The sequence below is a fragment of the Aspergillus ibericus genome, assembly GCF_003184845.1.
Source record: "Aspergillus ibericus CBS 121593 unplaced genomic scaffold BO80scaffold_2, whole genome shotgun sequence".
NCBI classification, from domain to species: Eukaryota; Fungi; Ascomycota; class Eurotiomycetes; order Eurotiales; family Aspergillaceae; genus Aspergillus; species Aspergillus ibericus.
In genome coordinates, this window is record NW_020292100.1 from 640,903 (window position 1) to 653,609 (window position 12,707).

Here is a 12,707-nt window from a genome sequence, read left to right on the forward strand (position 1 = left end):
AGAGAATACGAGGTATTCTCTGTGTGTGAGCTTTGAATGCGATTCTTTGAGCGAGGAGTTGGGGAGGAAAGAGAGAGGGAATTTTGGGGGATTGGGTTGGTGGGTTTTTTTTATAGGCGATTAGTCAGTGGGGAGTGGTGGGGGGCTAGGCTCGTTTGGGTGTGGTTCATGTGATCTTTGTGCCTGGGTTGGGTTGGGTTGGTGTTGGTGCCTGAGGCAAGAGGTATGAGGGTTTGGTATTTGGGTGAGGGTGGGATGGTTGGTAGGAGAGACTAGTGCAATTAAGCTACGAAAGATAGATCTACAGCCTACTTCAGATAGACAACTCATGTATCAAGCACAGCTTGTTGAAGCCAGATAATGTCCCTTTTTCATGTACAATCGATTGAACTCCGGGTAAGACGGTTTAATGCCATAAGAATTACGAAAGAATTGAAACCCCCCCTCTAAGCCTTGGACTTGGCCTTGGTCTTCTTCTGCACCTTTTTGGCCTTCTGACCGGCAGGAGAAGCAGCTACCTCCGCGGTCTTCTTCGCGGCGGGCTTCTCTGCCGACTTGGGGGTCTCTTGCGCAGCAGGAGACTGGGCGGCCTTCTTAGTCTTCTTGTTCTTCTTAGGGGTATCTTCGGCGGGCTTCTCGACCTTGGGCTCCTCGGCAGCGGGGGCTTCAATGGCCTTGACGGGCTCTTCGGCGGCGGGCTCGGATGCCTCGATGGCCTTGGCCTCCTGGACAGGGACCTCATCCACGCTCTTCAGCTGGGGCAGATCGAAGTCGTATCCCAGAACAGCCTTGAGCTTCTCGGCCTTCGCGAGACGTTTCTTCTGCTCTCGGTCGATGCGCTCCGTCCATTGCTCTCTCGTCTTGCCCTTGTCCAGACGCTTCTTCTCGATGCGGTTCCACGGGGTGCGCTTGAACCGTCTGTTGGCGCCCTTCCAGATCTCGGGGTGCAGTTGCTCGGGGGAGACGTATTTGCACTTCAGGATGTGGCCGTACATGAGGTAGTTGTCCATGGTGGCGGCGACAATCTTGGCCACCGAGACCGACTCGAACTCGATGAAAGCGTAGTGCTTGGAGCGACCGGTGATACGGTTACGAGAGAGACGCAGGCGGGTGATGTCGCCGAACTGGCTGAAGTAGGCGCGCATCTGGTGTTCGTAGAAACCGTGGGGAATGCGTCTGTAGCACAACATGTTAGATCTGCAATCACAAGCTCGCGGTTGAATCTACTCACCCAACGTAGACCGTTCCAGGCTCCTCAGCCTGACCGGCGTTCTCCTTCTGCTTCTTCAAGATCTTGCGCTTGGCCTTCTTCGAGTCGGGAATCTTAGGAACCGGCTGGTCGGGGTTGAAGCCTTCGTCGCCAGACTCGTCCTCGTCACCGCTGCTCTCAAAGCCCTTGATGAGGGCGGCCGTGCGGTCATCCTCTCCATCCTCACTCTGACTAGCATCCGAGGCGACAGACTCGTCCTCCTCTTCAGACTCTTCGGCGACGGGCTCGGCCTTCTTTGCCTTGGTGGCCTTGGGTTCGGGTTTGGCTTGCTTGGCTTTCGTCGCGGGAGCAGCAGTTCCGTCCTCCTTCTTCGACTTCTTGGTGGTGGGCTTCTTCGCGTCCTTGGGTTCGGCAACGGCGGCCTCGGACTCACTATCCTCGTTGTCGCTCAGGAAATCGGCAGCACGCTTGCGAGGCTTGACCTGGCGGGCGGGTTGGCCATTGGCCTTCGCCTTCGAAGTGGTATCGTACTTTGCGGCCGACTCATTCTGCTTGGCCTTCTTGAGGATAGACTTGGGGGTGTCCTTGGGGGATTCGGCGGGCTTGGCCTCGACCTTCTTGGTCTTCTTCGCGGGCGAATCGGCGGCAGCGGCGGCCGCAGCTGCGAAGCGTCAGTGGACACACCAAAGGATTGGATGCAAAATAACTTCTGGGTAGGACAGTACATACCCTTGCGCTTCTTGTCCTTCTTGTCTGGGGCCATCCTGCTGTAAGTCGGGAAAAATCGCAGGCGGTTCCTGGAGGACTCTAATCGGAGGGTCGCAAAAGGTGCGGGAAACTTTTTTTCTGCTCGCATTTTTTCCTCCGCCAAGCGGTGAGATCGAGCCCGGCCGAGGGCCTCGCCGCGCTCTCGAAGCTCTTCTCCGCACCCAACCATCTCACACGCCGTTTGCTTCTACGCACGCTGCCGTCATGGGGAAATCAAATGCCAATAAACCCCTCACTCAGGAGGAGATCTGGGATGACTCTGCCCTTGTCCAGAGCTGGGATGAGGCTGTTGAGGAATACAAAGTATGGTCTACGCCCCGTGCACGTGATCCGCTCGCTGATAGAACAACAACAGCTCTACCACAGCATCCAAGCCAAAGGCGAGAATGTCGAAGATGTCCTGAGAGAGGCAGAGGCTGCCGAGAAAGCTCAAGCGGTGCAAGATGAGCAGCCGTTGGACGCGTCGGCCGACCACATGGATGCTGACGTCGACGTGCCGGTCGTTGACACTGCTGCCAATACCACCGCTCCAGCCGAAATTCCGCAAGTGCCACAGGTTGCTACGTCGCAGGTATATCACTCTGCTTTCTTGGTGGACGGCACAACACTGACCATTTTCAGACTGCGGGAGGGCCAGACCGGCCATCTGGACGGAGTGGCCATGAAACGGAGCAAACGGCTGGGCCTGGATCCGTAGGAGCAGCTCCTATGCCTCACCCCGCCCTATCACAAGGTATGTATTGTCGTTGGATTGGCTCGAAGAAAAGCTAACCTGATTTTAGTCCAAGATGAAGGACTGAAAAGCCTCATGATGGCCTGGTACTATGCTGGATATTACACTGGCCTCTACGAGGGACAACAGCGAGCGAATCAGAATAAGAGCTCATAGTAATATCTGCTTACTTTCGAACTGAAAGTATAGCTACGCAAGTGGTCAGCATGCCCAAAGATACTTGCGTCCAGGTAGGTGTGCATCGGGAAGTGCCCAGAAAGCTAAAAATCAAGACGGCTGCAGAAGCAAACAGCATCCCATCTGGGCACGCCTAAGAGCAAAGCTTTAGCCCAGGCAGAAAGTATATGCATCTAGTTGGCACCCCACCGGATAGCGAGGATTGACGTTGACGGGCATCGTGATTGCAACCCTGGAAACCTACCTGAAGACTTTGTGAAACCAACGCTGCGCATATCGAATGATGCGAGGAGATCTCATTGGCGGCCTCACTCTGTGCCCTATGACTCAATGTGGTCTAGACTTTGAATATGATACCCCTGTCCATCCATGCTACCTCGTTACTATCCTGGCTTAGCTTCGGGCTTTATATATTTCTTCATCCTTTCATCGCAATTCGGCTTTCTTCCAACCCCGATGAGCTCTCTATATATAGTAGCCTTGTACTGTTCGTTATATAGCCGTCTTCTTCGGTCCCCATTCCATTTCCATTTCCCGTTTCCCGCCTCCCTATAAGGCTCAGAGCATACTTGGTTCTCCTCCGACTTTCACATTATAACATACTTCCGGCTCATTTGTTGAACCACAGCCTTGCGATAACAAGTCGAGTGCAAACTGATAGCGGCACATGGTGCGCTACCTCGGAGCTACAACAGCGTGTGATGGCGGGTTTAAATCAGCCTCGTCCCTTCGGGAGCCATGGCATATATATTAGACCAGTACCATGCTGTGCGCAGGCATCTGACGTCAGTGAGTCATGGCCGTCCTAAGTTCTCATGAAGTCAGACATTAACCAACACCCCTGCATGAAAGAATAGCCATCGGGTCACAGCAAAACTGCCTAATGTCCACTGACGCCCAGCGTGCAGTGTGGACGGGGCGGACGCGTCCCATATACCAGAGATCCATCGCGATCACTCGTTGTTCTGCATTGAGGCGATCCCTCTACAACCTGTTTCTCCTTCAGTTGCCATCACAGACACACAAATAACGATATGCCCGGGGAGCACCATGGCTAACAAGCTGTGCATCAGAGTGAGCGCGGCCTGGTAGCTTTGCAACACGGGGTTGGCGTCGTTCAGAGACCATATTCCAAACACTCAGACTCATTGCTGCACCTACTCAACGTTATATACCCCGATTCCCAGTGTGGATTTGCCCGCTGGGATGTTGTACCAAGTTGGTACAGTATACTCCGAGCCCAACACTAGTTCCATGTACATCTGATCATTCATTACATGGCCGTAGGCTACGGAGTCACATGTTGTCGTCTTTCACCAATACATCAACCCTATTGTAGCTCATGGAGTCCCCACAAAGGCGCCATCAGACTGACACTCCTCGCTGAACACTCGCCCAGACATCCGCATCATCTGTTGCCCGGGATGCAAGGCGATCAGTCAGTCTTGACGGAGTTTCCTCCCGCAACAAATGCAATAACGATTGCCGCCTACCCAGTGGGGAGAAGACACCGACGGTAGTATATTGGGCACGTCTTTTCACATCAAGGATCCCACCAGTCTTTGCAGAGTTGGAACGGCAGAACTGCCGTCCAATCCATGGCCCCGAAGAAGATAGCCGCGCCTCACCATGCCTCCAAATAACAATCATTAAAAAAACAAGATTGCTGATCGTCTTCCCAAGGCCTACAGCGAACAATTACATCCCGACCGTCGAGTCCACCTGCCGCAGTATCTAAGGGGCTAAGTGTGTAAGAGCAGACGAGCTCATTGCTTACTGCGGATTCACCAAAGACCACTAGACCAGAGCTCGGATACACGCTTCGGGTTATCCTAGGTTCATCTTGAATCCTCAGGGTTTACTTTTGATGTGCTCCAGTGATCAGAGATTTTCTACCATTGTGTCGAAGTAGATGTTGCTGGGGTTTGCTGGCTCCATTATCAAGGAGTTACCTCAGAAAGCCCAAGGTACCTAGCCAAACCACGGTTTTCTTCTCTGGAAGTTCGGATAAACTAACATTAACTCTACCTAGACCATACTATATTGATTCGGATGATTTGAAGTATGTTTGCACTCCGGGGTTCCAGCTCAACTCATCCGTTGCACATTGGGCTGTTCAACACCGTGGATCCATCGTCGAGCGTACTCAACATCCAACGGACGCCGGTGCGCCTCCTGGATTATCTTCTAGGTAAATTGCTGGCTCGTACGTCTCCAACCTGTTTACCTTTGTCGCTGCCTTATTGCTTTTTACTCAGCTTCATTTCGAGTGATCCTCTGCCTCTGCCAGAGCTTAATTTCTTCGTTTAGAGCATAGATGTCCAAAATTACGGTGGGCACAGAGAAAGCGAGTGCAATGATAGCAGGACCGAGTCGTCTCGCGTATCGCAGACGGCATGGAGGTTCAGTCTCTGGCTCCCTGCAAAAATAAAAATGGGGAACAACATGAGACATGTGCGCTCATTGCCTTACAAGATAGAAGGCTGCATGGATTCGAGGCGATGACACGCGCACGAAGTTGCAATTCTTGATCCCTACCTACTTATCTACGCGGCCGCTCCATGCCGCTCCACACATATACTCTTGCATCTGCGGACTGCAATGGGTATCGCACCTGGTACAGTGTGTCTGGTCTCGACTTCAACGATCTACTGTCTCGTGGGCACCCTATACATGATGCATCTCACGATCCAATGTCCATACATGATCCGCTTCCTCCAGGGAAGATGGTGATGACTCAGAGGACAGTCCCGAGCCTGCCGAGTCGACTGTTATCTTCTTAACACGAGCAGAGCACCCTTCATATAGAGACGGCGCACTGCCTGTTGGAGAGAAAGGTAATGAAAGGTCCCTACCGTTCCAGCAAACAGTCCCGCGAGCAGACAATCCTGAACCCAGCGGTTACCGATATGTCCTCCGGGTACCAATGATGTGGCCTATGATTATGTTCACCCAAGAGAGTTTCTATACTTATGTCCCGAAGCCATGCTGCGCGTACGCCTGTTCCTCCGTACTCCCACCAACCCGGTTTGACACTCACCCCAGTTCCTTGGTTGGCCTCATACGTGATCAGAGGTCCCATTTTGGAAGTAAAATGGAATCAATCATCACTGTTTACAGCTACGGACCTGCTCGTGGTCATCTGCATCGACTGGCCAGTCCGCGACAGTCTCGTATTGTACAAGGAATACCATCAAACAGCTCAACGTCAAGGGACTCGTGAGGGCAGAGCGGAGATACAACCTGGTATGAACCAACTGAGCACCATGCCTCATACATGCCTACAAAGCATCGGAAACCAGATCCTGCTCTGACAATCAATATAGACGTACTGGCGATGTCGACATACTAATGTCTCGCCATCATGAATGTTGGTCAGGGAGGAGTTTTTGAATCGGCATGTCTATGTCATCTGCTGTCTTGATCACACGACATCACTTTGGCAGGTTCATTGCAGTGATGGCCAGCCATTCCTTGAGGTTCCCTCCTATTCCTTGGCTCCTCCCACATGAGGTATCCCATGGTTATTACTGAGGACCCTCGACTCATGATCGTCTTGTCCTATCCGCCTTCCGGTATTGAGTTGAAAGTTCTGCCTGTAGCAAACCTTCTGACCACCGTACTCTATCTGCATTGTCGGTCAACCACCTTCAGTGTCGAAATGCTGACGGGCTGCTTGCCACTCGGCACACCACCTCAGCAACTAAATCTCTGTCGACAAAGGCGCAGAGCGTGGCAGACCACCCAGTTGAAAAAGAGGCTTCGGAGGGTATGTTCCAGAAGTCTCCGGAGTATAGCTGTTTGCGCGTATACCGGGCCACGAAACAGAGGTATGATAAGGCCCTTGATATGCTTCCGGGCTAAGTCGGACTGCAGGAGATGGATCTGCATGGCCATACACGTCTTCCACGTTATCGATGCAGTGAAGTGCACCTAGTGGCAGATTGCATAGCACAGATGCTATACGGCTGCTCGTACTCGGTAGAGAAGGTAGGACATTCGGATGAGCTAGAGTATCCCAGACGGCATGAGTGCTGTCTGCTCACTTGTCTTCTCTTATGCCCATTGCTCGTCCTGTAGCTGTCTCTAGTCTGCTGATCTCACGAACGCCTGCTTGCAAAGTGTACGGAAATCGACCGGGTTCCCCTGCGTGTTGGCCTGTGCCCATCGAATCCCAATCATTATAATCAACATAGAGCGAAGCAATCATAGCCCTATTCAGGTGAGCACTTCAGTCTCCGCTCAAAAGTCACTGTCGCTACCATCAAGATCCCATACAATCAGCAATGTCCTGCAATTTGGCGGCCTACAACCTGATACATCTATACGATCAAAGACGCCGCCCCAGCACTGTCCTGTCGAGATCAAGCTGATCTGGCTCATATCCTGGTACTTACTCCACTACCGCTAGGGTATATTGGCTGAAGAACGATTAATTGTCTCCTAGATTCTCTCAGGATGGTTGACATCGATTGTACATCACCACCGAGCTAGATAACATGTCTTAAGATAACATCATCTCGCGCATCGCTCGTATTATCGGATACGTTATCTGCATACCACATCCACCTGGTCCTCATTCAGCAATCCTATATTTGACTTGCCCGTATCTCGGCGTATCTCCTTACTGTTGTACATTGTTCACGCCTCGTCACTGCTCCTACCGCACGCTCACAGCAACTAAGACGACTGCTGGCTGCGACGGCAGCGTTGACGGGATACGGGAAGGACAGAGGGTAAGGAAGGTTATCCGGGACTGTCGTAACCGTCAAGATCACTCTTGGTTCCGACGACCTTTCAAGTACCACGCTGTTCTCACTTGCAGATTCTATACAAGTTGCCTTGCGTGTCCTCAGCACAGGTCGATCTCCCAAGTGGTGAGGAAGTCCTGATGGGAAGGCCTATGATCTCGAACTCTTTCTTCGGTATCTACCAAACAATCACCAAGCATGGACGTGCCTGTTACCATCTCTGCTACCATGTCATGGATCAGACTGTCAAATCAGTTGTGCGTCCTGTCGTGGGTTTCAATTTGCGCTTCACCCATATCCATGCTATCCTGTTCATTCCTGTGCCTGGGGCTGCACGGCATTCAGCCATCGGTGTCAATAGTCCCGCATTAGTCGGCGCAGTACCCTGTCCAGATCTACTCGAGAGTGGATGGATGATGACCTGGTCCATCTCGTCCAAGAAGACCTGCTCATGATGAACCAGGAATTCAAGGACACGATTGCAATTGACTCGGCGGTGCTATAGAGGAACTGCCAGCTGACACTGTTACCGGCGAGACTGAGCTCTTCGATGTCCGAGTCTAGACACCCTACCTTCGTCTGCATATGCGGATAGTAGCTTCATCTTCAGCTCTAAATGACGATGCCTAACTTGAACACAACAAAACATATTCTCCAAAGGATTCCTACCCAGTCAGGTTTCCCTGAAGCAACTGTCTCTTAGATGGACTTGCATATATCACCTCTACTCCTTATTGATGAAGATCGACGGATTCGATACGGTCAATGCGCATCCTTATGTTGCAGTTATCAAGGAACACTGAACCGGCAGACGCAGGTATGGGAGCAGAGCCTGCCTTGATTACCTCCGGACTAACCGAGATTGTAGGATGCGGATGTCGGATTCAGCCTTCGAAGCTGTCCCGCTGATCGGGCAAGCCATCATAGGTTGTCGCCTTGATGAGAGTATGCTGCAGGATACTTAACACGCACGCAGGAAACCAACCGACCCATGTGGCCTGCCGCAATGCTTTTTTCTATCCAGACTGTGGCAAGTCCCACCGGAACATTGGTCGGATATTCTGCTATCGGAAGGATTATATGATATCCTCTACCCGCCGATATGCGATTTTCCACTAGAGAACTACCAAACAAATGAGTAGATAATCATGGCTATGGCTGGAGTGAAGGGTCATAAGCACAAACGAGCAAAGCCTCCGCTGTCGTGGACAAGAAGTCTGAAGAAAGTTTGTCAAGAGAATCTTGACCGGCAAAGGGTGGCACTCCACGAATACGAGAATCAGAAGCATCCCGTTTCGTTTCTAGGGAGCAGTCTCACCATATCTCCCAATCCTCCACGTCACCACTTATCGCACCGATTATAATCGGTCTCGACTTCGGGACCACATAACCTTCGGACCAAACACCCAGTCCACCGCTTACCGATGAGCTTCCAATCCTAGCCTTCTACAGATTCTTCAAGTCATTCGGTTTGGCGCTACGTGGACTGTTACCAACTAGCAAACGAGCGAACAACACGCGAAATGCTTATTTATCCACTCGCTGGCCGAACCTTGCAGAAGTCGTGCTCATCCACGGACCGTGTACAAGAGGCCACCTCGCCCGAACCGTATGACTGGTCTATGATCATCTCCCAGTTCCAGTGATCGGCACAACCATCTCTTGTCTTATATACGTCGTCCGATATGGTGTGATACTATTGCCTGATATTTGATCATATGGAGACTGCCGTTCATTCCTTGAGTGGCTTCAGACTTTCTTCTCCCACCGTCTGATTATACCCTTCACATTCCCTCCGTGGGAATGCATACGAAGGCACATTCAAACGACATAATCTTGGCATATCAGCCCAGGGCATTGGACCCGCCTTGGACTTGATCTACTTCAGGGTCGAACGAATTGTCGCTCGCTATTCATGTCCCATGTCTCATCGTGCTGCTTAGTGATGGTGTGTTGCGGTGCTAAACATGCAATAATCTTGCTGCACTTTGCAACATGCTGTGGCAGGTGAAGCGGAATAAGAACTGACGAACCACTACCGATGTTGTCATAGTGAAGAAGGAAGATATAATCCGGGATTGTATACGGGTGAGGATCATTATGGCTATCGCTATGGAATGCACCGGTCGATGTTCTACGATCCGGGATGAGGTACAAACCATACAAGCCGACAATTGGCTTTGATCTATTTAGTAGACCTTCACGAAACTCCCACGAGCGGCACAACTCACGGGGATGTCTCAGGCTCAATGGAAGGAATCCCACTCGCTAAATGCCTGCGGAGCATGGGGACGCAGCTGGAAAAATGTCAGCCAGACCTTGATGGCTCCGTATCACAATGAATTGGGGCACGGTCTGGGTGAGCTGCCACCGCTCGGCAGATCCATGACCTTGGACCGGTGGTGGCCGCGCCCTATCTCCATCTTTCCGACCCGTATGGATGACACCAGTGTCCTGGCGGGATCACCTTATGTGCAGAGTGTTATTCCTTGGAGGAGTGAAAAAAAGACAGAAAGAATCTGTCCATGCCACAAAGGACACCCAGATGAGCATACATCTCTCCGACACCACGAGTCATCCGAACAGGAACATCATGCAGACCACAGATATTCTGATACCATTGTGCTCCGAGCCGTATATCAAACAAAGGGATCGACCAACTCTCGCTACCAATATCTCGCGGATACAATGTTGCAGTGGGATGCTTGGCTGTCCCGACATGTCCTTGCATCGCTACCTACATGCTAGTATACTTATGTAGGTCCGGCTGGGAGACTCGAGGCGTTCGGTCATACTATATGATCTATCGAACCACTCACGAGACCACAACACCAACTCGCAAGACCACGCAGTCAAACATTAATCCTCGAACAGATCAATCAATTCCACAGCTCACGGGGACCTACTGGAAAGGTTCTCGGGTTATCCATTACCCGGTGTTATTGGTGGAATATATATATATACCCAAGATGGTGATTGCGATTTGACAGATGAACCGGAGAGCAAAGCTCCACCATTCCAGTGCGGGTTGAAGATTCCAGCTCTTTTGATTCCGGGGTCTTGGGGGCGAATAGAGATCTCAGCTTCGGGGGTTGGTATTATACGGGATGGATATGAATGTAAATGTGATTCGTATTCGATATATCTAACTACCACCTAATCATCTAACTTCCGTCCAACGTAGATAAACTGGAATTGACACAGTCAACTCCATCTCACCAATCAACCAACAATCTAATCAAAACATCAATCAAAGCTAAATTTTCATCCCACATAACACCATAACATAATCCCATCCCATCCATCATCCCCCTTCCCACTCACCTCCCAATCAATCAATCACTCGACAGAATCAAACTAACCCAAAAGCCCCGCCCCCAACGACGAGTCCCCACCCCCACTCAACAACCCCCCGACAATAGGCAAATTGGCAAACGGGTTATCATTCACGATGTGCGTGGACGCCTGAGGTTTGGGGGAGCTAGCGGCGGAGGATTCGGTTGCGGTGGGGGTCGTGGGGGTTGATTCTTTTTTCTCCTCTGCAGAGGTGTCTGCATCGGTCTTGGGTTGTTGCTTGTTTTCTGTTTCTGTTTCGGTTTCGGTTTGGGGCTTGGTTTGCGGGGTAGATGTAGAAGGCGTGGAAGTGGAGGGTGTGGAGGTGGAATCATCCTCCTTGCTCGATTCAACAGCCTTCCCGGCCATTTCGTCCATCATTTTTGCGGCGGACTAATCACATATAATATTAGATACCATACGATGTTGAGGGGAAAGAGATAGGGATAGGGATAGGTATAGGGGGGGCTACCTGAAGAGACTTCGCAGCAATTTCCTCTGCCAAAGTTGAGTCCATTTCCGTGGCACTATCTGGGGAAGCTCGTTTGATGGGCATGGCGGTGGCCATGATGGCGAGGACGAGGCAGATGAGGAGGAAGGAGAGGGTGAGGCGGGGCATTTTTGATTCTGTATCTGTGTTTGTGTCTGTGGTGGTGGGATGAAGGTGATGAAGAAGTGAAGATGTATAAGGAGTGGACGGCGGTATAGATGATCTATAGCCAAGAATATAATATGCAATTACAGAGAGAGAAGGAAGAAGATGGGACAACGACCAGATTCGATGAACTAGCTTGTCTGGGGTGCTGTGGGATGAGATAAGGGATTTATATAGATACTCTAGCTAGCTAGTTAGCTGCTCATGTGGCATACCAACGCGTGTCGCTCGCGACGCAGACAAGAATGGTGATCCGCGTGGCCATATTCAAGGATTAGGCCTTGCCACCTTGAAAGCTTGACAAAGCAAGGGATTGAGCAAACAAGCTCATGGGCAGGCTCCTGTCCTGTGGCCCTGATCGACCAGGGAATACATTCCGACCCTTGATCCGCGCGGCATTGTTTGCGAGGATCGCTGTCTAGTGCATGCCTGACAGCGGCTGCTGTAACATCCCTCTTAACATATTCGTTTCATGATAATCAGACCAAGACACAGATAGACTACATCTACGAATACATTCCCCTGCAAGGCTTCACTCAGCATGGTGTAAAAGAATGAATGTACCTCCCTACTTTGACACGTACCACTCCATACAATAGAAGCAGACGCAACACGAGGGAGAAGCTAATGGACCATTTGAAAAGTCCGCAAATCACTATGGGCACGATTTTGACCTCGACGAATCATGGGATTGACAGACAAGGCTTCGAATGTGCCGATACGTTACAGATCCCTGTGGTTAGTTTCATAGTAGAAGTTGAGCAAGACTGGCGAAGATCATCTTCTTCTGCACAATCGGTGGACAGTGGACAGTCTACAAGGACAAGCCTAGACAATTGACTGGTGTATGCTCAAAGCGAACCCAACTACCTCGGACTCTGGCAGGCGATGGGATTAGAACGAGCAGGCGAGTATCGCTCTAGGTCCCAAAGCTAAAATTTGTGGGATAGAACGGTGCGAAAAGCATCCATCCACAAGGGTATGTTGGAGACCTGGAATGAAGAAGAGAAAGGAGGAATCCCGAACACGCGAAATTTTATTATTTATGCCGCCGGTGGAGTCCCGCTGAGGTAAGCGGAC

The 12,707-nt window shown here is 51.1% G+C and overlaps 4 protein-coding genes across 4 annotated transcripts; 2 read left to right on the forward strand and 2 right to left on the reverse strand.

Annotated features, from left to right (window-relative positions):
• Positions 1-446: 446 nt before the first annotated feature.
• BO80DRAFT_451329 (uncharacterized protein) lies at positions 447-1,973 on the reverse strand (the record flags this gene model as incomplete). The annotated part of the gene is made up of 3 exons (XM_025721876.1): positions 447-1,176; positions 1,232-1,871; positions 1,940-1,973. The coding sequence occupies 3 exons, from the start codon at positions 1,971-1,973 to the stop codon at positions 447-449; spliced, it is 1,404 nt and encodes a 467-aa protein (XP_025580056.1).
• Positions 1,902-3,053, forward strand: BO80DRAFT_79594 (uncharacterized protein). Its single transcript, XM_025724792.1, has 4 exons — positions 1,902-2,281; positions 2,334-2,549; positions 2,600-2,711; positions 2,761-3,053. The coding sequence occupies exons 1-4, from the start codon at positions 2,183-2,185 to the stop codon at positions 2,865-2,867; spliced, it is 534 nt and encodes a 177-aa protein (XP_025580057.1). The 5' UTR covers positions 1,902-2,182; the 3' UTR covers positions 2,868-3,053.
• A 7,762-nt stretch (positions 3,054-10,815) lies between these two features.
• BO80DRAFT_498666 (uncharacterized protein) lies at positions 10,816-11,814 on the reverse strand. The gene is made up of 2 exons (XM_025724142.1): positions 11,445-11,814; positions 10,816-11,365 (listed from the first exon to the last, which is right to left on the reverse strand). Exons 1-2 carry the CDS (start codon positions 11,589-11,591, stop codon positions 10,997-10,999), a joined length of 516 nt encoding a protein of 171 aa, XP_025580058.1. The 5' UTR covers positions 11,592-11,814; the 3' UTR covers positions 10,816-10,996.
• A 251-nt stretch (positions 11,815-12,065) lies between these two features.
• BO80DRAFT_79647 (uncharacterized protein) lies at positions 12,066-12,617 on the forward strand. Its single transcript, XM_025724793.1, has one exon. It carries the CDS (start codon positions 12,186-12,188, stop codon positions 12,465-12,467), a length of 282 nt encoding a protein of 93 aa, XP_025580059.1. The 5' UTR covers positions 12,066-12,185; the 3' UTR covers positions 12,468-12,617.
• The last annotated feature ends 90 nt before the right edge of the window (positions 12,618-12,707 follow it).